General features: G+C 41.0%; 1 protein-coding gene across 1 annotated transcript in view; it reads right to left on the reverse strand.

Annotated features, from left to right (window-relative positions):
* The window catches only part of pigg (phosphatidylinositol glycan anchor biosynthesis class G (EMM blood group)), a 60,128-nt gene that overhangs the window by 4,898 nt on the left and 30,353 nt on the right, over positions 1-24,877 (reverse strand). The window contains exons 9-12 of the mRNA XM_068714254.1: positions 21,623-22,026; positions 19,849-20,040; positions 7,864-8,173; positions 3,512-3,675 (exon numbers count right to left, since the gene is read on the reverse strand). Coding sequence (XP_068570355.1) covers positions 3,512-3,675; positions 7,864-8,173; positions 19,849-20,040; positions 21,623-22,026 — 1,070 coding nt within the window. The remainder of the gene's footprint in view (positions 1-3,511; positions 3,676-7,863; positions 8,174-19,848; positions 20,041-21,622; positions 22,027-24,877) is intronic.

The raw sequence follows: 24,877 nt of genomic DNA on the forward strand, positions 1-24,877 counted from the left end.
AGCTTTTACCTTACGCATGTACCCAGGAGAAGAGTCTGATCCAATTATCTTCTCACAATAATACGGATTGCTGGCAAGTTCTGATAAAGAAGTTAATGACTTTAAAAAACCTGCATGATGGGAGGAAAGGAGGGGGGCGGTGAGGAGATTAGGAGATGATGGTGATGTAAAAGCAAACACACGGATACACAAAGGCTTCTTTTCTGACGCGCTGAAACACAAGCAGAAATGAGCTCAGGGATCTGGTTCAGTCAAAAAGCAGGCAGAGGACCAGCTGAGGGGGAGGAACTTCAAGCCGCTTCCCAAGACAAGAGAAGTAGGAGACAAGGGAAGATGTCCAGTTTGGACAGTTTAAAACACACACACACGACAAACACTGACCAGTAATCGATAATGAGCTTTCAGAATGCAACAATTTAATACACACACGAACGAGAGCCTCATTCTGGGAGGCAAATATAACTTTTGATCACTAACTTGCTAAACTACATCTGTGTGCTAAGAGTCTCTCTCAAAGGAAACTTCCACTTTATGAATGGTCTTGTTTTTGTAGCGTTGGATATCATCATCTTTTAGTAGGGATCACATTTTAGACATCATTTGCAAATCATCAGACAGATTTAAAGGGACACGCAGTGATTACATCATTTGTTGGGGGATTAATTAGGGACATTAAAACAAGTTTTTTTTTTTAAATATCCAAACACAAGGCAGAGGACTTGTCTGATGCCTTGTGTTGCCCTAATGCTCCTGTTTGTAAATGTGTGACCAGCAAAGTCCCTGTGTGCTCAGATGAAGAGAGATGAGGTTGGTGAGTATTAAATGGTTTGAGTTAAATAATGAAAACAACCAGTTAGTAATCCCACCACCTCCAACCATGAATCAGCGGTTAAGCTCTTCAACTAGTGGCGAGCTCCACAGGACGGCTGTTTAGAAGACAGCTCCAGTTTATTTCTGTGTCGTACCTCAAAGAGCTGCTGAAACATTCACAAGCAATCTCTGAGGAGATAATGCACTCAGAGGAGGAGACGAGTGACGTCTTTGACATCTCTAACTCACGGTTATATAAATGAAGGAGGAGATAAAGACGCTCATCAAGCTCAACTTCAGCCTCACGTCATTTATCCACGGTGTGGTTAGAAAAGAGAAGGTCCTGTAACTAAATGACCAAGAAGAAAGAAGAAGAATAAAGGCCTGCGCAGAACTCAAAGAAAAAATGTTTTGGTCTGAATAAATCCTCTTTTTCTGCCGTCATAAATGACCACAAGAACACGGTGTAAAAGGAGCAAAATGAAAGATAAATGAAGCACTGATGGAGGAAGAAAACCCTCCACACAGAAACACAGAAGTACCAGTTTGATGGAAAGCTCCGTCGCCCTTCACCACATAGTATTTCATTTATTTATGTCAGCATATCTCTTTCAGAAACAGCTTTAATGATATTAATTAAGTTAAGTGGTGTTGATTGGCCAGTTTTGAAGATTTAAAGTTATTCACTGCACCGAAAACAATGAAAACATTCTCCTGGCCTTAATTAGAGTTCGACTGTGTCGAGGGAGGCCCGCTGAAAAGCTATTGATCAAAGTCCATTCTCCGGGACTCGCCTCGCGGTCGGGCCGCTGATGGTGCAGAGTGAATTCTTAATGAGCGACTGTACACGAGACTATTGTGGAGTTTCATTTGTCGCAACGTCTCTGAGTGCATATTACAGGTGGGGCATCTGTGGAAAGCACCACGCTATGAATAACAACAGCAGAGGAAGTAGAGGATGTGGTGTTTACGAGCGGAGACGCTGGCTGGAGCAGCCTCGGCTCCTGCTGCGGCCTCTAGAGGCTGCAGTGTGGGGCGGTACAGACAACATACTAACATCTCGGGCAGCAGTTTCAACTTGTATACATCAAAGCTCCACACATCTCAGCTGTTTTGTTGGTGACCGTATCGTGATTTTGCTGCTGTATGCAGCTCCTGCTTCAAGTGGAAGGCGAATGCCACAGCTTTGCAGTGCAGTTGCTTCAATCTCAGCTTACTTTTAATTGGTAACCCTTCCACTCTTAGGGTGGTGCTGCTGGGAAGACGATGGGAGTCATTATGTTCAGCTCGGAAGCGCGAGCGCCGAGGTTTTTGACAACGTCTCATCATGGATCCAACCGTTTGGTCACAGGGACATTTTTTTTTACCTCATCGTAGCGCTAAATGAAAGGTTGAGAGGTCACCATCACAGAGCCGCTCTCTGAAGACATTTAATGTCCGCTGCTCATCTGACGTCGAGCCGGACAGGAGCTGTTCTGCTCCAGAGCGTTCGGTGGTCAAATCAAAATCATCTTTGTCGTCTTTAGTGTTTGCTGATGATTTTAAGATGAATAGAGTTTTTTTAATCAGAGACTGGCTGAACTACTGAAATGTTAAACACTTCATATTCAAATGTGTGATCAAAGATTATTAAGAATACAAATCATGCATGGTTATACACACCCTCTGTGGTCTCATTTCTCTTTTGAGCTAACAAAGCTCTCTTTTGCATAAAGTAGAGACTTTTATTTTTTAATCACAAGGCTGCAGCTTCAGATATATCCATGCATTTATGTCACTTCAAATTAAAACAACACACCTTTTATACAAATACCATCTTTTTGTCCAAATGGAGCGTTTCACTTTTGGCTCCATCAGCAGGGCAGCTGCTGCCCGGACACAGACCTCATCATTCAGCTCAGTGCTGGGGCCTCATGCCGAGGGGAAGCTGCAGTTGTTGGCTGCATGCGCTACATACAGCGACCCGGCTACTGGCCTCTCTCCAGATCAGGTCTTATGCGGGTTAAGCTGTTTACATGCATCTTTGGATACCCTAGCAAGCGGGGTCTCCCTGTTGCCACGAGTAAACCAATTAACGGAATATTTCTATGCACCTACGACGTCCCAGCCACAGAGAGGATTCAGAGGGAAAAGTATGAAAAAAAAAAAAAAAAAAGAAGAGACGGACAACACTTTCGTAGGAATAGTGATTCTGCAGATGGCAGAAAGTCAAAGAGGAGCATGTTTAAACGAGATCACAGTGGAACAGTGGTTCCCAACATTTGGGCTCCCGGTCAGATGAACTCATGTGCTCAAATGCTAGAAAAACAGTGGATCTTGAAAAACTACATTTGAGTGAGTTTGACTTTCAATCTTTGTTTCATTAGAACATGTTTGTAATTCCAAATACAGAGATTGTATAAAGGTAATAAAGTATGTCCATAAATAGCTGTGAGTTTATAATTGATTACAATTCTCGGCATTAAGGAGCTCACACGCGCAGCCATGTTTGGTCTCGTTGACTTCTTGTTTGTTCACTTACATTATAATCACCGAGTTACAATTTGGCCACAATCTCGCACATTGACCAATTACATACCAGGTTTCAACCTCGTCTTATTTCATCAAATAAAACATGTTTTTACTTGTTGTTATGTTAATGAGTTGACAAACACTCCTGGATGGATATCATCCACAGAGTGACTTTTTAACGGGCACTCACCGGGCTCTCTCTGAGCTGAGGTAGCAGACGAGGTGACACGCCCAGAGCAGGGGACCCGCATAAGTGCTGAGGGCCGTTAAGAAGACGGCAGGTGCCTCCACGTAACTCTCCAGTCCGACGAAGCCGACGGAAATGTCGACGGTGGCGATGTTGTTGGAATTGCCCTGCAGGAGCACAAAATAAATCTTATTTTAGCATCGCAGAGGGCACAGGAATAACGTACTCTGTACACAGACAGAAAAACGAGAACACAAAAAGATGTGTGGGCGAAGCTTTGTAAGCGTTTCGGAGGTCTGAAGAACCAGCCCTTTGCTTTATCATCATTACTCAGAGCTTTCTGGCGACTTCCCAGCGGCCCAGTTGTTGTTTGTGTTTTCCAGTCCCTGAAGAAGAGCAGCACACACAGCGAACCGTCTGCAGGTGGACTCTTGTCAGAGACACTCTGTGCCAGCTCCAACACTTGGATTTCTCCCAGATTATTTAACTTTTGAACCAGTTTCCAGTATGTAACGAGTCAAACATTAAGCCTTTCTAACCTCGTTTTATTTTGTATTTTTATTCTTCATCTCCAGCTTTAGAAGACGTTTTCACTGCAATACAGTCAGGATTGATAGCTACAATATAAAGGCCATTTCTTTAGTTCTGTGAAAATATGCCTTTGTTCAAATACAGTAATATAGCGCAACTCTAAAAAGATGTGAAGAAACATTTCATTGCCTTAAAATGTATTTTAAGGATTTTCTTATGAGCTTGTTTCATCACAAGCTCCACCGGCCTCTGAGAGAATCATTACAGCTTTTTTAAAATGAAAGAATTTCAAAATACATAAAGTTATCCATCTTCAGCCAGTGCAGAATATATACTAATAAGTAAGCAGGTTATGATCAGATTATTTGAGGGGCTCTTTAACTCCGGTGAGTCTTAGTGCGGTCAGGGGAGGCAGGTGAGGCAGAGCCTATGTGTGTGTAAAGAATGCTGATATGAAATATGAAAAACAACCAGTAGTCAATGTGCAAGCTGCCAATTGAATGGTGATTTAAGCTTCTCTATTGGGTTCATATATTAGTAAATCTGACATATGTAGTGTCAGTGCCTCACCAGACACCAACCTCACCGCACGACACTGCTTAACACATAACTGAACCCAAGTATGATTGTTCCCTGGACAATTCTTTTGTCACAGTCAAAGTAATCCATGCTTACATTTGTGCTACTCAGGTGCTTTTGCAAAAACAAAATGTGATTTTGGGTTGGCACATTGGTGTTATTGAAATCACCTCCTGTGAGTCCCGTTCACGCCGCCGAGCCTTCAGAGGAAACAATCGACCCAAGGTGTTGATCAGCACCTCTGAGAAACACCGTCGTGTTTGCTCACATCTTTTCCTACAAAATCTAAATGGGCTCATTTACAGTTTCGCGTTTTATAATTAGCAAATTCCACGGGCGTAACAAGTGATAATTAAATTTAACATTCACTGTGATGAGGTCTGCTGTGGCCTGCTCCACCCTTAACATGCACACACACACACACACACACACACACACACACACACACACACACACACACACACACACACACACACACACACACACAAGGAGGAGAAAAACATCAGGGAGATGAGCAGAGATCAAGGATGTCTTTCCCGTTTCATTTTAAAAGTAACGATGAGCCACGAGCAGCAACACATCAAGCCACGGTTTATTTCCCGTCTGTGCACACATCTCTGATCACAGAGGGAGAGAACATTAACAGCTGCCTCCGTTTTAAACAAACACGCAGTGAATATCAGTGAGCAGGTTGGAGGCTGCATATGGGTATTTTAGACTCGCTGTGATCTTTCAAATGTGCGGAGCGTCGGTCTGCACCACCGATGAGTTGTGAAAAAAACAGAAGCGCCGCAAATGTTTTATAATTAAAGTTCAGACTAAACTGTCTGTCTCACCAAACAACTATCTATTGTAACTTTGTGTTCGCTGTAAGATCGGGTCACTTCTGAGCTGTAAAAACACCCTCGTGATGATTCATATTTTCATACAGACGGTCGCATCTGAATTCACACCAGCGGGGTGACTCGTCCCTACTCATGCGGCCGCACAAACTGGCTCATTTGTGAAGCATGAACACCTCCTTTCTGCTTCTTACCGACCGTCTGGTTTTGGGACGGCGATAAATCCACAGAAAGCAGAGTCTGACTCGTCCATCGCTTCGAATGATCAAGACGGCGAAACTCAGACTGCCAAGACCGCGAGACAGTTAATTCTTCACGTGATGCGGTTTATGTGATGCTAGCAATGTCTGCGTCTGAGGATACCTGAAAGATTTCCCATAATCCTCTTGTGTTTTTGTGTGTTTATCGGATGCCAAACGACAAGGACACTTTGAAAACAACAGCTTTCTGCCAATATCTACAGTAAAGCCTCTGAAAAGAGTAAGAGTCTCACATCTCTGATCGATTTGCAGCCCGGAGCTCACTGATCAGCTGTAGCAGCTCCCGCTGATTAGATTCTAATTCAACATAGTTGTGATTATTGTGCATGACACCAGTTTTTTGTTTCGGAGCAAGCAAATTGAAATCACAAGTCTCCGCTTTACGGATCCATCATGGCTACAGCTTCGTCGAGAACGTTATTACTCAAAGGTCTGTAATTACATGCCTGGGCGCCGAGGCTGAAAATTGTCTGGTGGTGGTCTAATCCCGAGCCCATCACGCTATTAATGACCCAAGGGGTGAAGAGGCTTATTAAATTGTTAGCGATGCAGAAGTTCGGTGCTGACAGAAGTAAACCTCTGCTAACCAAATATCTGTCCTGGGTGGAGGTTCAATCAAAAGGCAGGCATCACATCTGCCTTTGAGGAGCATTCAGAGCTCGTAACGCATTCATCCACATGAAGCAACTAGTCCAGCTGGCCTTCATGCCAGGAAGTAATATCATTTACACGCAAACACTCCCTCTGCCCAGAACTGCTCCTATAACAGTAGCAAACACTTTATCAGTGGTGATAGCTTTCCTAAATGTTGCTACACTCGGTGTCAGGGCGTTAAATTAGATGTCTCTTCCAATCAGACGAGGAAAACTTGCTTACCGATTTATTGTTCCCTGAACTTCCTCCTTTTCGTAGATATGGGAGGATGCGGTTTTGACTCTTCACACCTCTGTTCTTTTGGCATCAGCACCAACAGATTTGTGAAATGGTTGTAATTTGTACACTGGTTTGATAATTGTTTTTTAACGGCAAGACTTATTTCTGGATTTGCTCCAGGGTGGATTCAATCGGTAAAGGTGATTTGGAGAGGTTGGTAGGGGGCTCAAACAAGCCGTCGGAATTTAACAACTAACATTTAGCGGCCCCATTTACTGTTACTACTCTCAAGTTAAAACAGTTGGTAATATATATAAACAACACTGTAGAGAAAATGTAACTTTGACATGTTGGTGTCTGGCCACTCAAATATCAAGAACCTTGTCAAGAAAATTATGATTTTGCAAATTTATCAATCAAAGGGGTCACTAATAGGCGGACCGTGGTCCCGGACGTATAACTGATGTATAATTGAGAATTATACATTTTGGTGGAGAGAAGTGGACCGCAAAAACAGAGCTTTTAACAAAGAATGGACGGACTCTTATTTGTTCATTCTTCCTGCTGGCGCTACAAAACCACTCTGTCTCATACGTTCGGATAAAGTGGCCATTATTAAAAGCACCAATGTGAAACGCCACTACGAGACCAAACATACATCTTTAGACCAAACATACCCACTCCAATCTGAACTGAGGGCAAGATGTTGAGATGTGTAGAGATTGTTTTATTATAAAGTTGATTGAGACCGTTATGATGTGAAATGGAGTTAACAAAAGAAGAAAAAAGTGAACTCCAGCCACATACAAGTTTTTCAAAAGTTATTTTTTTGTTTATTTGATTTTTAGATGGAGCCCTTATTTTATTGGAAATGAAAGAACATTTATTTATGTATTTCTATGTATTATTTATAATCCATCCAGTTAAATTTGAAAACTGAGAATAATAAATATAGTTGTGTACTTTCTTTATTTGATCTTAGTTGTTGACTACACGTTATTAGACGTTGTTACGAATACTAGGCTTCTTGAATATATATATATATATATGGCAGCAAATAGCGCAAGTTAGATATTATTGTAATGTTCTGGACCTTTGCACGAGGAGATTTTCTCAATCTGGAACTTTTGGAATTTTTATTGAACCCTGTTCTATCATTTCAAATACAGATTCTACATTACTTCTAACACCTTTTACTGCGCAACTGGCAGTAACACTCAACAAAAAGAAGCTGCAGTTACACCTCGTTGACATCATTACGGTTGCTTACCTGAAAGTAAAAGAAAGCCTGACCAAACCAGTAGTGCATGATGGTGGTTTGAGCTGCGTCGTAGTGGAGCTTCTTCCAGATGAACTGAGCCATGAGCGTCTGGATCAACAGGCAGCAGCACAGGACCGGCAGGTTGTGAGCGCGAAACAGCAGCGAAACCAGCAAGACCAAGCCGCTGTAAATCTCCCACAAGCCCCTGCTCTTCAGCTTGGCATCGGCTGTGACGATCTGGGATCGCAACAGGTCTTTGGTGCCGGTGAAGAAGATGCCCAAGATGAAGACGTAGACAAAGCGCGCCTCCACTGTTCCCCTAAAGGAGAAAGATTACAGGCTGGGTCATTTTCTTTTTCTTGCATTCGCAAGTAAGCAAGCATTGATTTTCCTCCACAAAACTCCTCGTCCAATATTCAAGTAATTGTGGTAAGTGACTCTGGGATGTGGATTCTGGCAGTCCTGCTGTACCTGTCCATGCATTCATCAATTAAATATCCACAGGCTGTGGTTTTGAGGTGTGAGGAAAATAATTTAATTCAGACTTTATATACTGAATGATAAAAGAAAAATGCTTCTTATCAATTGAAGGTGACAACAAAAGCTGTTGGACAAGAAAAACTAATTAACAGAATCAAAAGAACAATCTTAGTAAATCAAATGCCCGAAAGCATAAAGCTGCAACAAACGCTTTGAAAAGAGGACAGAAAGTCTCCACATAGTGTCTCTGTGAAGGTGATACAGTCATGTCCTTGTGGAAGGGGAAATGCTTAGGATAAACAGATCAGCATCGGTAACAGCAGATATGGGAAATGGAGTGTAAAAGCTCAAAACAATACGTTTCCTTTGTTAACCTTAACTTGTAGAAAAAAAGTTCGGTCCTTTTAACATTTTCTTATATGACAACAATCTAACATAGGGCATACCTGCATATTTCAGACAGACCCTTTGTTGTAATACATTTTCAAAGTTCACTAATCCAATTCATTTCCTAACGCTGTCTCTTGTTAGACAGGTTTCCTTATATTTCTGTAACTCATAACCCGTCTTTCATTCAGTATGCAGCGTGTCAATGTAACATTAATAATTAAAGGTGTGAGACTGGAAGACAGAACGAATCGCCTGAGGAAAACAGACTTTCACGCCCATCACTCTGTCGGTTGTACTTTCTGCATCACTATAATTTGAGGAACCTGTTAACAAATTCCTAGTGCATTTTAGGGACTTTTTATATATATATATATATATATATATATATATATATATATATATATATATATATATATATACACACATATATGTATATATATATATATACATACACATATATGTATATATATACACATATATGTATATATATATATATGTATATATATATATACACATATATGTGTGTGTATATATATATATATATATATATATATATACACATATATGTGTGTATATATATATATATATATATATATATATACATATATATATATATATGTGTATATATATATATATACACATATGTGTATATATATATACATATATGTGTATATATATATATATATATATATGTATATATATATATATGTATATATATACACATATATATATGTATATATATATGTATATATATATACATACATATATACATATATATATATATATATATATACACATACATACATACATACTCGAACATATATAATCAAACATATATAATCAAACCAGTAGCTGGTTCCCTCCGAGGTTTCCTTCAGGATAGCTAATGCTCAGTTTTTTCCCCACTGCATTCACGTGAATATGGTGTATAGAAAGTGTTGAATCATTACATGGTTGAGGACGGTCCTCAGCCTTCTTTGTTATGCTGTCACTCATGATGACACGCCCCTCTCAGTTGATGCCACGCCCCCCACGCCAGATCAGCGTCAAAAGTTTGAACTGAAAAAAAAAACGATCTGAAAGTGAAAAAAAGATTTGAAACCAAAAAAAAAAAGATTTGAATCTGAAAATATAAAATCTGAAACTGAAAAATATAAGAACTCAATATCAAAATATATATGAAAGTGAAAAACTAAGAAAAAAAAATGTATTCAAAAAAAATTCCAGAACTGAATAAAAATTCTATTCAACCCTAAAAAAAATTTCATTCACTTATTTTTATTTTGAATACATTGCTGTATTTTTCAATGTTCAAGACCACAACTTGAACTTTCAGGTTAAGTAAGATGTACATTATTACTGCACGGATAGTGCAATCTGAAAATCTCTGAAAACCTGAGTCTGTGTCACAGTGATATCCGGTCTGTCCAAAGACGAAGATTGTAACCAAATTGATGTAGAGATACAATGGAGACTGGGTCCGCCCACTTACTGTCAAAAAGAAAAACTGCGAGCGAACGAGCAGCTAAAATCGTGCGAGCAGGTTAAATTTGCGCGAGAGTGAATTTCGCTCGCGGAGTGATGTAAAAGCGCTCGTCAAAGTAAAATACGCGTGTAGCTGTTTGATTTGTGAGCGCGCGTGAATCTCATTTGTGCTCTCGGATTTTGACAGTGATTTGCCGTCATAGAGGACAGCGATGGATCTGAGCTGCTGGGCTTACTTGTTAACTCGCGCGTTGGGTGGAAAAATTTAGAGTATAACAAACTAATCTTTGTCATGTTTGTGCTTAACAAAAAGTATTGTGCCACGCTCTTAATGCACATGAGATTTACATGTGAAACGTTAAAAGGTGCCTCCTGTTGTGAAACCTGTATATTTAACTCAGACTGCAGTGCTAAGACACATCAATCTGAGGCAATAAGCACCGAGGCAAGGCTGAAAGGAATCTGGTTTGCTTTGACATTTTCGATGCAAAAAAAGCACAAGCCCTCCTCCTTGTTTGAACCATAAAGCGATAAAGATTTGTGGTTCATGTCATTTCCACAATAGCAGCCCCCCCCACCCCCCCGCTAAGTGTCTGCAGTCACTTCAAGTGTCTCCTGATTACAGTACATCACACAGCACAGCTTTGCACCAATCAGATTCCTCAACTTTTCCAGCATTTACTTAATCATTTAGCTAACGGGGAGATTACGCAATCTGTTTCCATCAAACTCTACAGACAAACAGCAGGGACTGCAACAACACAAAACAAGACTCCTGCAACACCCGCATATCATCCTGTCCCCTTGAAGGACAGATTGACAATAAAGCCATGGTTTTACGATAGGGAGATGTAAGCAAGCTAATAGCAGCAGTTAGAGGAGCAGCATGTAACGGTGGATTAATAATGCTGCGTTCTGATTTGTGTGTGCTTGGTGGCAATATGCAAAGCATCTTGGAACTTCGGTCCAAAGGGAGGTTTTGTTCCAGACTACAGAGAGTTTATTTGTTGAGTCATTAGTATTGAACAACAATCCCAGCAGCCCTCCTCGGATTCGTTGTCATTTTGTATCGAGGAGTTTGTAAAAGTCCTCAAACTGCCCTTTAGCGTGCTGTTGTTCAGACCACCGAACACACACACAAGGTCACGGCAGGCTCTCGTTCCAGAACAACAACAAAGAAGAGGCCATACTTGTTGTGAGAATGGTGTTCAGCTGTGTCTTCCAGCAGAGCACATTTATCATAAGGAACAATGCTAAGAGTGCTCTTTTCTTCGTTTTTTCTTTGTGGATTTGAGAACTAGAGCTCTGAAACATTAAAGTATTTCTAGAGAGTGCTACTATCAGATTAATAAGACAAGGCATGTCATTAAACATTCATTAAAGCAGACGCAGTAATACCATATCCCCAATGTATTAATCAATGGATCAAAGTGTATCTAGTCAGGTACAGGGAAAATGACTGCTAAAAATATGTCCAACACAGCATTACTCACACACTGATTCTCTCTGGTATTGCTTTCATACTAAACATATTATCCTAATGATTAGGGTAGCAAAGGGTCAGGCAAGTTCTGGAAAATTTCCAAGGGAATTTATTGAATTTCCAAGGGTTAAGGACATTTTGCACAATCAAAAATTCACTATTAAAAAGTACTTTTAATAGTGAATTTTTTAATAGTTCCTTATTCAACTTATATTTAGGTGTCCCATGAGCCGCCCACATTATTGCCAACACTACGGCACTACTGAGTGACTATATTTTATATTCTTTTATTATATTTAACCAGCAGAAAGTAACTTAAAACAGTTTATAACTTGTCAACACCTTCTGCTAGTTCTTGCTAGCTAGCTGTTACCACATGGGATGTAGCGTGATTGAGCACTAATTGCGGAATTAGTTTGAATTCATCCGTTACTGTCAAACACTTCTCTTAAAAACTGGTTGTCCACTTTTAAACCCTAAGTTTGCACACTGCCCATATTGTTGGCTCATACACTGCTCAAAAAAATTAAAGGAACACTTTGAAAACACATCAGAGCTCAATGTGAAAAAAAATGAGGTTGGATATCTATACTGATATGGACGGTTTAATGTCTTAGGAACGAAAGGATGCCACATCTTTTGATGGAAATAAAAGTTTCAGCCTACAGAGGGCTTCATTTTATAGACACCCCGAAAATCAAAGTGAAAAAATTATGTGGCAGGGTAGTCCAGTTTGCCAAAATTTAATTTCTGCAACTCAAAATGCTTCTCAATATCTTGTGTGGCCCCCACATGCTTGTATGCATGTTTGACAACGTCGCGGCATGTTCCTAATGAGATGACGGATGGTGTCTTGTGGGATGTCCATCAGTGAGCTCCTGTAAAGTCTGAGGAGCAACCTGGTGGCGTCTGATGGACTGAAAACATAATGTCCCAGAGGTGTTCTATCGGGTTTAGGTCAGGTGATCGTGAGGGCCATCGTGAGGGCCATTCAGCCTGCATACTCTTGCCACATGAGGCCGGGCATTGTCGTGCATCAGGAGGAACCCGGGACCTACTGCACCAGCGTAGGGTCTGACCATGGGTTCAAGGATTTCATCCCGATACCTAATGGCAGTCAGACTGCCGTTCTCTAGCCTGTAGAGGTCTGTGCGTCTCTCCATGGATATGCCTCCCCAGACCATCACTGACCCACCACCAAACCGGTCATGCTGAACGATGTTGCAGGCAGCATAGCGTTCTCCTTGGCTTCTCCAGACCCTTTCACGTCTATCACAGGTGCTCAGGGTGAACCTGCTCTCATCTGTGAAAAGCACAGGGCGCCAGTGGTGGACATGCCAATTCTGGTGTTCTATAGCAAATGTCAATCGAGCTCCACGGTGCTGGGCAGTGAGCACAGGGAACACTACAGGACGTCGCGCCCTGAGGCCACCCTCATGAAGTCTGTTTCTGATTGTTTGGGCAGAGACATTCACACCAGTGGCCTGCTGGAGGTCATTCTGAAGGACTCGGGCAGTGCTCAACCTGTTCCTCCTTGCACAAAGCAGCAGATATCGGTCCTGCTGATGGGTTGAGGACCTGCTACGGCCCTGTCCAGCTCTCCTAGAGTAACTGCCTGTCTCCTGGAATCTCCTCCATGTTCTGGAGATTGTGCTGAGAGACACGTCACATCTCCTTGCAACGGCACATGTGGATGTGCCATCCTGGAGGAGTTGGACAATCTGTGCAACTTCTGTAGGGTTAAGAAATCGCCTCATGCTCCCAGTAGTGATAATGACTTTAGCTAAAACCAACACTAGTGGAAAACCAGTCAAAGAGATCAAGAGGGAGAAACTTGAATTGGCCTCTACATGCAAAACCAGTCCCGTTTTGGGGTCGTCTCATTGTTGCCCCTCTAGTGCGCCTGTTGTTAATTCCATCAATACCAATGTAGCTGAAACTAATTAACAACCCCCTCTGCTACTTACCTGACCACATCATTATCAGAGAAGTGCAATTGAATTCATGCCATACCCTGATAAAAGATTGTTCCTTTAATTTTTTTGAGCAGTGTATTATCACAGTACTTTTCCCAATTAGTTAACTTGCTAGCTAGCTAACTCACCACTTGGCATATTTCACATTGCATGTATTTGACAAATTCATTCTGTCTGTTTACTGTATGAGAAGGTAAAACATTTGTTTCTATCTGAAAATGACTTGTAAATATGTGTATATGTAAATACAGCCTGAGCAAATCACCACTATATTTCCATTTTATTCCTGTTATTTCCCACCATGGAAATTGTCCATCTTGACTATTCCCAAAATTTTGAACAGTTTTGGTGATTCCACATCTGTCTGCATCTTCTCACTAGTTTGAAGTGGGCGGAGCTCAGTTGTGAAAAAGGTGATGTCATGTTCCTGATCTGATCAAACCACAGAATCCCATGGAATCCTCCATTGGCTGGTAAGAAAACTTGACCGGTCGAATCAATCGGATCTACTTTGCTTCATTTTGTAGTTTTAATAGCAGCAGTAGACAGAAAACTGTTGCTTGACAAGCTGTGGTACAGAGGAGCTGCCTGGATTTCATGTTACCTTGGAAACAAGCGCTGGTGTTCCAGCAAGTGAATAAGAAAAGGTAAGACAGTGTCCAATCCCCTCAACATGTTTGGTATATCCCCTTCATCAATCACCTGCATCGGGCTAACACTTACAGTAAATCAGCCAAAACAGGTAATATACTGCCAGAGGAAAGCGAGGAGGGCCTGCCCACTTTGTCTGAGACGCGGTCCTTCTGTGGGTTACATCTGAGCACGTCGAAGTCGCAACCATTGAAATGCCACTGGGACAAAGTAGCAGACTTTGAAACAATGGTCACAGACAAAACATCGAATTACACTACAAACCACTAGATCAATGTAGAACCTGGCAGACTAAGTCAAAATGAAGGTGCAATCTAACAAAAGCAGTTTTTTTATTTCACATTTACATATGTATCAATTGAGTCAAACTTCTGATTAAAATTCAATAATGAAATTAGCATTTTCATTTGCACTACTAGCATGGGCATTCTCTGACTATATATATATATATATTTTTTTTTTTTTTTTTTTTTTTTAATTTTTATTTTATTATACCATATTTATCCCATTAAGGGGGAAATTTGTCTCTGCATTTGAGCCATCCCTGTATCAGGGAGCAGTGGGCTGCCCATGACTTCATGGTTGACAACATTCAAAATTAATTCAAATTTGAAAATGAAATTGCAATATAAATATTGAAAACATGTTTAGCATGTTTATATGGAGGATTTAAGTCTCAACTAAAATTAAAATGGAATAATCCATTTACACTTTTCATTTTCATGTAGCTATATGCACCTTCAATGCATTTCAAACACTATTGCATTTTCAATGTAATTTAGTCTACCAAATGCTTCCATAGATCAATACCAGCTTGTTCAGCTTGATGTTGTATATTGAAATCAGCTTTTCTTTTTTTAACACTAACACGATTTAGAAAGATTAAGTACACACAAAAGCCCTTTTATGAACAATTCTTGAAAGTCAATAGAGAATAATGACTTGTTAAATGTTACCACTGATGTGCTGCACCAACACAGAATTGCCTTTGAAACAGGGTTATAAAATGGTTTACCTCTTGGGTAATAAAAGTCAATTCTGTGTGTGAATATTTGTCTGTCTACGCCTGTGTCTGTGTCTGTGTGTGTGTGTGTGTGTGTGTGTGTGTGTGTGTGTGTGTGTGTGTGTGTGTGTGTCTGGCAGGGGTTTCACAGGTGTTTTGAGACGAGTTTGAATATATTTCCATTTTTAAGCGAGATCGGTATGCATGAATATTTTTAAATTTGGAAACAGCCCCTTTCAAGATAAAGCAGTACGTGATAAAATGGGTCATGTTTTGTGCAGGTGTGAAGCCCGCACACACGCACGCACGCACGCACGCACGCACGCACGCACGCACGCACGCACGCACGCACGCACGCACACACACACACACACACACACACACACACACACACACACACACACACACACACACACACACACACACACACACACACACACACACAAAAACAAACAGTGTAAATGCTTGTTGTAGCGTCATGTTTGGTAGAAAATGTGCCATAAATGCAAAGAGTAGGACGGAGACTGAAAGAAAGTTTGGCTATGATGAATAGAGGCTTAGACAGGCTTGGCCCTCAGCCGGCTGCTTTGATGTTTAGCTACTTCCTATTAGAACATTCAAAATATGATTTGCTTCATCATAACCTTCACTTCACCTTTCTTTATAGATAACTTTTTATTGTTGTGCTCAGGTCCTAATCAGTCAATCTCCATATATAAGTAACATAAAAAAATAATGCGGAGTACATTTGCCCTGTCAGTTGTCTATTTTTAGGTTCATGTCTGATTATGCCAGAAGGAAGGGTGTGTGTGTGTGTGTGTGTGTGTGTGTGTGTGTGTGTGTGTGTGTGTGTGTGTGTGTGTGTGAGGGAGGGAGAAACAGAACGAGAGAGACCAAATGTATCCACAGTGACATCAATCCAAGTAACTCTTTAAACTCTGAACCGTTTAAAGCGAGTAGCGTTGGTGGTTCTCAACCCCATTAGCCATTTTGAAAGATGCAACAGTGCAATTAGTCAGTTGGCACAAAGGGAGGGCGAGGAGGGAACCGGGGATAAAACACACAGAAAGAGTCACCCAGGAGGACCAGACTTAAAGAAGGGTCACTGCACAAGGCCGTCCCTTTTTACATTTAACTTTACGGTGTGTAGGGAAAAAATACAGCATTGAAAAATTAAAAAACATTTTTTGGCCTTTTCATTCCACAGAAAAATAAATGTCTAAAACAACCATAAGTTCTACAATATGGTTGTTTGAAAATAACAAACCAAAAGAAACAGACCCGTGGGAAATTTCCAACATTGATTCCAACAACTCAGCAGATGGAAAAAATTCTACTATAATTACACAAATATAACTTCTCCTTGCCAAGCAATCAAAATACAGCACCTGAGATCTCACAAGAGCAGACTACAGCTCGTCTTAGCTACATATAAAGAAGTTTGGCCAGCGATTCCCACTGTGGACTCGGTCTAAAATACATTCTTGAGGCGGAGCGCCGTAATGATCAACATGTTGAGGTCTGAAGAGAAAAAGCTGAAGGACTGGGTCAACGTCAACCTTGTCAATCACGCAGTTCATCAAAAGGAGCCGGGGTCCCTGCACGGCTTTAGTCAGGTGTCTTTGTGTGGGTGAGGGTGAGAGGTGGAGTTTTTAATTAGGCGAGCAAGTAGGAGAGACTGCCAAGGAGAACAGGAAAGGTTAGGGAAGGCCAGGTACTGTTGGTAGATGAAGGGAGGTCAGGAAAACTAGACAGGAGAACTGTGTGCAAGCCTGCACACTCATTATTTTCTGACGGGGGTTAGTAGGAGATAACTCTGTGCCAAGCTACAGTCTGCAGAATGAAAAATTACCACACTTAGCAGCTGCAAGATGGTCGATCGCCTCTCTTTCTGGACAATGCTAACAACAGCTATTACATATAGATTGTGCTAAATGATTCAGTGTAAAGAGGCATCAATTTTCAAAGATAATGATGTCTTTTTTTAAGGCATACATTAAACATGGTTTTTCATTACTTCAGGTTGAGTTCAAGGACACACAGATTGTCTAAGGTGCACTGAACACCACACGTTGTGCATCACATGAACCGTTTTATCATACACTGTGTGAAATGAAGGAGATTATGAAGCTTGGTTAAGGTTCGAGGCACTGGGAGAGGAGATACTTATCCTCAGGTGTATACCACAAGGGATTCAGTGCAGCTGCAGGTTCAACAAATACAAACTCAAGATTTATCTTTCAATGATAGCAGGAGCAAATTCCCCCAAAAAGCTGGGAAAGCACCCTCCTTATCATTAAGCAGTGCAGTAATTAGTAAAACTTCTCAAAGTTGAATATTTTTGCTTTTTACAAATCATCAGTAAAATGTCCGCGGCTAATTCTGGTCTCCAAATCTGTCAAAGAACTGCTTGATTTCATACGATTTTCCTTTTATTACATAAACAAGACCTAGCGTCTCCAGCCATGCTAGTGGCTCTGTGAGGCTGTATTCAGGCAGTGGTGCTAAATCCTAATGTTGGGGTGCATGACAATGGTATATAGCTGATGGGAATGTCATTAGTTTTGCAGATAATTGTACATAAACTTGGGTCTTGGATAAATTAAGATTATAATTAAAAAAAAAAAAAAATCACCAAATTACTATAATTCATCCGGTGTTAAACATGAATGTGTGCACCCATTTCATAGCAATCCATTCAATTATTGTTGAAACAGATAGTCCAAAACCAAATATGAACGTTCTGCTGACTTATAAGCCAAGCGATCACCAACGTCACACAACATTTAGGGATCATAAATGTCAACAGAATTGTGTACCAATCGGTCCAATAAATATTATTTCAGTTAAGTGCAAACTTTGACATGCTGGTTGCACTAAAGGAAAAGTCTGTGGACCAGCAAAGCAATTAGAACCCATCCTCTGGGGATCATGAATATCTGTACAAAATGTTATGTTTTAGCCACGCCGCTGGCTAAAAACACATGGTTTCTAAAAGACCTCCAATAGTCATGTATAAAAGGTGCAGCATGGTTGCTGTTCGGTGCTAACAGGTGCTAAGATCTCTGGTTTACGGCCTGCACTGTATTTTGCACATCTTGAGGCTCCCCGAGGAGCTCCGACATATTTCCAAACCCAGCGATGAGCAGTGCATGGTTTTGTATTTCAGTCATAAAAGCTAAAAAAAACAACTAATTTTCAAGCCAAATGAAAAGCAAAAATATTCTGCATGTTGATATATTGCCTCTTCACTATCCCCTGTTCAATCTGAACTCTGCGTTGGGAGAATGTGACTTTGTTTCTTTGTGACTTTGAGGACAGCAGGTGTGGGTGGGGCTGTGGCTGTGCCAGAGACTTGTGTTGGAGGAGAAAAGAATAGTTGATACTACTGTCAATAAAAATCAACAGTCATAGATTGTGCGACTCACTTCTCAGTGTAATTAAATTAATTTGAGACGCTGTCAGACCTTTTTTTAGGACTTGAGGGTACACTGCGTTGGGGAGATTTAATGCAGGTAGATTTAAAGAAAATACAAAACAACTGTACAGCAGTTCTTCACCACAGAACCAACCATAGACCCATTTTTGTCTTTTTTTTTAGGGGGGGTTAGGGGATCTTTAGGGGGAAATAGCAGGTCAACAGTATGTGCCACACAATTATGTACAACGTATAAATCATCTGAAAGCTGGGAACCTGAAGATAAATTGTGCTGCAGCACAGCACTGCGTGTCAAGTGTTTCCAGTGATAAATCTGTAATAAACATTGTGTTTCGGTCAGGCGCCTGTTGAAACGTTGAAAGTTTGAAGTGTACAAGGGCTTAGAACATTAAGATGGAAACATGATAGCCAATCCCATGCTCACTTATGTCTCATAAATTGTTGCAGCAATTTTTGGGTTGTTCAAATTTGTTACACAGATTGGGTCCAACATTTAACCCCTTATGACTACAATCGGGCTTAATGGATCCACAAGAATCTCAACTTTCCAGTCAAATGCAATTTATGCAATACCGAGACTGTTAAGGTGAAAATGCATTTACACTGCATGCAAAAAAACTGCATGGATGTTGGCCCATACTGCATGGGATTAGCATAAAGTGAGCATGGCAGTAAAGGGGAGACTTGTGGGTTCCCCACAGAACCCATTTTCATTCCGATAACTTACGTTAAAAGGTCAAGGGAACTCTTTGAAAATGGTCATTCCAGTTCTTCCCTCACCAAACTTTGGTTGTTAATCCTCCCTCCTGACATGGTTGGCACCAATGGTTATCTTAGGCTATCTAGTTTCATGTATTACCAATATCTTCACTAGCTTTAAAACCGAACCAGCTCCACCCTCTGAAAGACAATAATGTCCGAGGGGAGTTTAAGAGGTTATGCAGATGTGAGTGTTTGTCCTAAGCCTGCACGCTCAAACAGAGCAACTCAGCACTCCTGCACTGTTAATCAACTGGCTAACAGGGGACAGCAATTAGCCCTACTTCATGGGGAACGAACTTACATCAAAGAGTTCACAGAAACTTACTTGGACGTAGTTCGACCAGAGTGTTGCCAGGGAAACAACACATTGCCGACAGCTGCCCGGTAGCTGTAGACACCCAGAAGTCCGAGGGCGAGGGCGACCTTAGAGACCCATGAACACCGTCTTTGTACCAGGAGGTAGATAAGAAGCAGGCAGAAAGCAGCCAGCAGGGAGAGCACCGTCCTGTGTTCGGAGCTAGAACGCACAGCAGAGACACAAGCGGTGCTGGGGTTAAGAAAACTCAGAGTTTTATGACCGAATTCAATTTAACAACACAATTACAGTACATATCGTATGCATTTCAACATTTTCCTTATTTCGCTATAGAATATAATGAGCAAAAACGAATCTGACCAATCGAAAAAAGAAAGCTCAAACCTCGAAGTAGACTATTTACTGAGCAACAGAGAACATTTGGATGAGATGAAACACCGTCAGTCATATCTGCCAGCAGTAGTTTAAACTTTAAAGAGGCGCAGATCTTCAATTGTTCACTGGATTTAAGGCTATATAGTTTGAAATTACACCGCCGCTGAGCACAGACGAGTAATAAGACCTCGAAGGACACATCAAAGTTGAATAGAAGCCATGTTTTTCAGCCGTTTGCTGGAGCAGACAGCAGTGAGTACTTTTGAGACACGATGAGGCGTAACACTACCTAGATCTCATTATCCAAGCAACGGGCAGCGCAGGTAGCAAGAAAGGGCAACGCCGGACAGGGAAGAGGTCAGAACCCACATCTCTATTCCACAATGTGATGCATGTTAAAGAACAAACCATAATCCCCTGCCCGTGCTGTTGACAGAATATTAATGGCTCAGTTTCACTGAGAAATCGCCATTTTTTTTACAGACTGAGCAATCACAGAACCCATTTTCCCGTCTTGAATCTTTAAGAAAAGAAAAACTAAGTGGAGGGTCCTGTCAGCTTCTCAGCCAGAAAGAATGCTTCAATGTCAGGTGAAAAGACTTGTATAGCTTTCCTTAAATGTCTGTGATGACCAAATCATTCAGGGACTCACTTTGTTATCAAGTGTAATTTCCTTGTATATTTCACTCAACCAGCCTCATCTATGTCCTAGATTCCACATAATGGCCGTCTTGTTTATTCCCCAGAGAACAGGATTGAGCTGCTTACATTGATCTGTTACTCTCACGGGTAGGTGGAGAGACAAATGGAGATTGCGTTCTAGACTACTGAGGCTGTTGTCTTTGGACAATTTGGTATCACTGCCTTTTTTTTTTTTTTTTTTTTTTTACAATGAATCTCTTCCCCGTGTGACTACTGAACATCGGCACTGAAACAGAAAGAAGCCTTTTCACTTTACTGCATTTACCAGACTCTGTATCAAATAAACTTCCAGATAAACTTCAATACGTATATCCACTTTGTATATCCGGCTCTCTTGTGCTGTTAAATAGGGAACGCCCGCAGACTTCAGAGAAGCCAAAGAGAAAGACGGTCCACTCTGTCTCTTTGCTATTCATAGAGTGGTGCGTCTTCTCCCAGAGGAACCTCTTAGGAATCATAATGCTGCCAAGAGTAATTATGCATCAGCCAGGTAGCTGCTGCATGTTAACGCTCTGCTTTGCAAAAATGACAAGTGTCATGACAAGTGAGATGATGAGTCACCTGCGAAAATGCTGGAGAGAAATAGAAAAGCAGTCTTTTGAAAAATAGCATTTTAAAATGAAAATCACCATAATTAAATGTAGGAAATTATATTTTGTTGTTGTTTTTCTCTATTTATTAATGTTGGACTAATGGTAAACCCAACCTGTTAAGCCAGTGTCCCATGTCGGGAAGATGAGCCCACTGCACCCCGGTCTGGTTGAGGGAGCGCAGCAGTCGGCAGCAGAGCAGAGTGAAGGGCGGCGTGGCTAACGCTAGCCACCTCTCGGAGCAAACCTCCGCCCTGGGGTGAGCAGAGGGATGGCAGTCTTTGGAAGGGAGGATGGGCTCCTCCTCATCTCCAGAGCCCCTCTGCTCTCTGAAGTACTTGCGGCACACATCTTGGAAGACGGCGAGGCAGAGGGTGCTGAGCAGGAAGTACCAGGTTTGGTGCTCTTCCTCTACGAAGCTGCTCGCCGCCAAGCTGAGGGTGTGTCCGACCGTGCCGGCCAGAAGCAACACGTCCAGCTCCGACAGGGACCACTGACTGCCGCCGCTCCTCAATGGAGACTATGAAAGAAAACAAAAAGAACATTACAAAAGATCCAAAATGTGTTTCGTGTGGTTTCAGTGGAGTGCAAACAACATTTATATGTTACTTCTGACAAAGAGGTCATTCTTTTCCTCTTGTCTGTTCATCTGTTTCTCAGCTGGGTGTCTCATAAATTTAAAAAACAAAAAGGTGTTGGACCTTGAAACAATAGACACTATTCTGCTAGAGATCCAGATCTGGGATCTCCACAAGGGATTATTATCATGTTTGTAGCCAAAAGTAGAAAAGTAATAGACGCTGACCGACTTCTAAATCTTTAATCTGCCTCAAGAAATCTATCCAACTTAAGACCATTTTAACTTGATACCATTTATGACTTGTGCAAGACATGCATCTACCACAACCACACAAGCCTGGCAACGGTAGCCTGCCATCAGTGTATGAATGGGTGTGAAAGGGTGAATGACATGTAGTGTTTGAGTACAAGTACAAGTCCATTTACCATGTACCACAACTGCTCACTCAACCTATTGTGCCCCCGCCCACATCTGTACTGTGGATCCACTGGCGGTTATAATTGTTCAGCTCAGTGGGATAATCATTGGGACCCAACTACTGCTTGGGTGATTCATACCAACATACTTCAATATTGAAAAACCTCATCTAGTGACACTCATTAAAATGACCCATGTGCTTCATAATAAAACAGTTGAATTTGCAACCACTTACACCTGCGGCTCTATTATCTCGACCCCCATCATTTCAAACTAAAAAATGAGAAAATGTGTCTATTGATGCATATACTGCATACTTTTCACATCCAAGTTTGATCAAAGAAACAATATCCAGACTTCTGTTTCCATTTCCCTTTCTGCTACTACATGCTTCAGTCAGTCATCACACTCTATGGTACGTACAGAGACCGGGTCGGGGCCCACAGGTGGGTTAGAGGAGACTTTATGGGGGTTGCCAAATACAATTGCAGGAGTTATTCCATAGTCGTTCATTTAATGTTTATTACTGCAGTACATCTCTAAGCTTAATGAGGGAGCCAGAATGTTCGTGCTGTTCTAATCATTTTAGCCTGCTTACATAATGACTGTAATATGAAAAGGCTAGCATACATTCTAGTTTTACTGAAGAGGGGAAATGAAAAGAATGAGATAGCCTGTTAACTCCACTTAAATACATTCATTTGGTCTCACTTATAAAGTATTTAACATGTGTCCATGTTAACATTTGTTGATTTATTTAACATGTATATCTTCAGCTGAGATAACATTAGGTGATGGGGAAACTGCAGGAACTGATTTTTTTCCATTTTAAAAAGGGAGCTTCCAGAATAAGAGTTAGAGAAACAGTTATAGAGGACTTTTTTTTTGCCATAGTGCAGCAGACAGAGACCGTGAGCTGTCATTCACAAATTGTGGTCGGTCATCACATTTCTATAATTGGTGTTCGTCCAATCGCATACTTAAATGCAAATAATTTGGTCCAGTGGGGACGGCACATCGCTATGTAAAGCAAGTTCAAATCAAGTTCAGCCTGCCTTCTTAGTTCAGCAGCAACGCCTCAGCCCAACTCACAACCATCAAACACAGACGTGCATCTTAGCCTGGGTTCACCTGAGGCTGAGCTCTCACTATCTGCAGGCTACAGCACCAGTTCACTGCGGGACTGGAGCTTTCACACATATGCTTTCATACATTTGCTTTACACTACATGCTGTGACATTAAATATTTAGTTCTGGTAGTTGTGTTCCACAAAATAAAAAGGAAAACAACATCACTCAACTGTGGCAAATTCAGGATTTACAGCATCTAGGTTGCATACATTTTCATACATTACAAGTATCTAGGTTGTTCTTTCTGAAACTCTTTCCATCACAATTTTTGTTTCCAAGTTTATATTCTTATGGATGTCTCCCAGATTGAATAACCTTTATGTTACTTAATTATCACGAAATATAGCTCTTTATCCTGCATATATTTCAGGGTTGAGTCTTTGGTTAAGCAGGGTCTGCCCATTCATTTTTCAAAACCAGAGCTACCGTTGCATTACTGATAATATGATTAATGTCCTGCGTGCCAACAACTTCTTTGTTTTGTTTTTTTAGATAAAACACGTCACAGCCCAAAGGGAGCTGTAATATGTTTTTCCAGCTCCACTGCTCCCTGTTGGAGTCTCTCTCTCCTCCACTGGTCGGTAAATTGTGAAATCTCAAAAGCAACATTTCCTCATGTTTTCCTACACTGATTAAATCTTGTTGGCACTGTTTTAAAAGAGATGAAAGACAAGCGTAACAGAAGTATTACTGAAAAAGACAGAACTATTATTATCCTATTCTTTTTTATTGATACAATTTCACTAGTTTTCAGCTTGCATGCCATAGCACTATGTCACAAATAGTCGATTCAATTTTCGACGATGTATTCTATATAATATTAGCTCTCACAGCTGCATTTGATAACGTTGATCACACATATTGTTTGATCGGTCTGAGAACTGGGTTGGGCTTTCAAGAACTGGTTAAGATCCAATGAATTGTTTAATCTCCACTGGCAAATTGACATCCAAGCCGGTCAGCATGGCCTGTGGAGTACCACAAGGATCACTACGTGGCCCCCTCTGTTCCATCTATCAACGCAGCAGACTTTTCAGAACAATAACATTTATTACCACACTTATGTTCACAATACTCAATAAATAAAGGTAAATAACTAAGTGTTGTGAGTCAAGAATTGTTTTGGATTTTGATCTTAAATCATCAGTCATATTAAATTAGTTAGATTTCAAAAAGTTAATCCATTTCAAGCTGGTTAGACTATTTAAAAAAAACTTCTCTCCAGTCTACTCTAAAAAGTTCT

The sequence above is a fragment of the Cebidichthys violaceus genome, unplaced genomic scaffold (assembly GCF_023349555.1).
Source record: "Cebidichthys violaceus isolate CVI_PGR_0920_01 unplaced genomic scaffold, fCebVio1.0.p SCAF_2, whole genome shotgun sequence".
In the NCBI taxonomy this organism is placed as follows: domain Eukaryota; kingdom Metazoa; phylum Chordata; class Actinopteri; order Perciformes; family Stichaeidae; genus Cebidichthys; species Cebidichthys violaceus.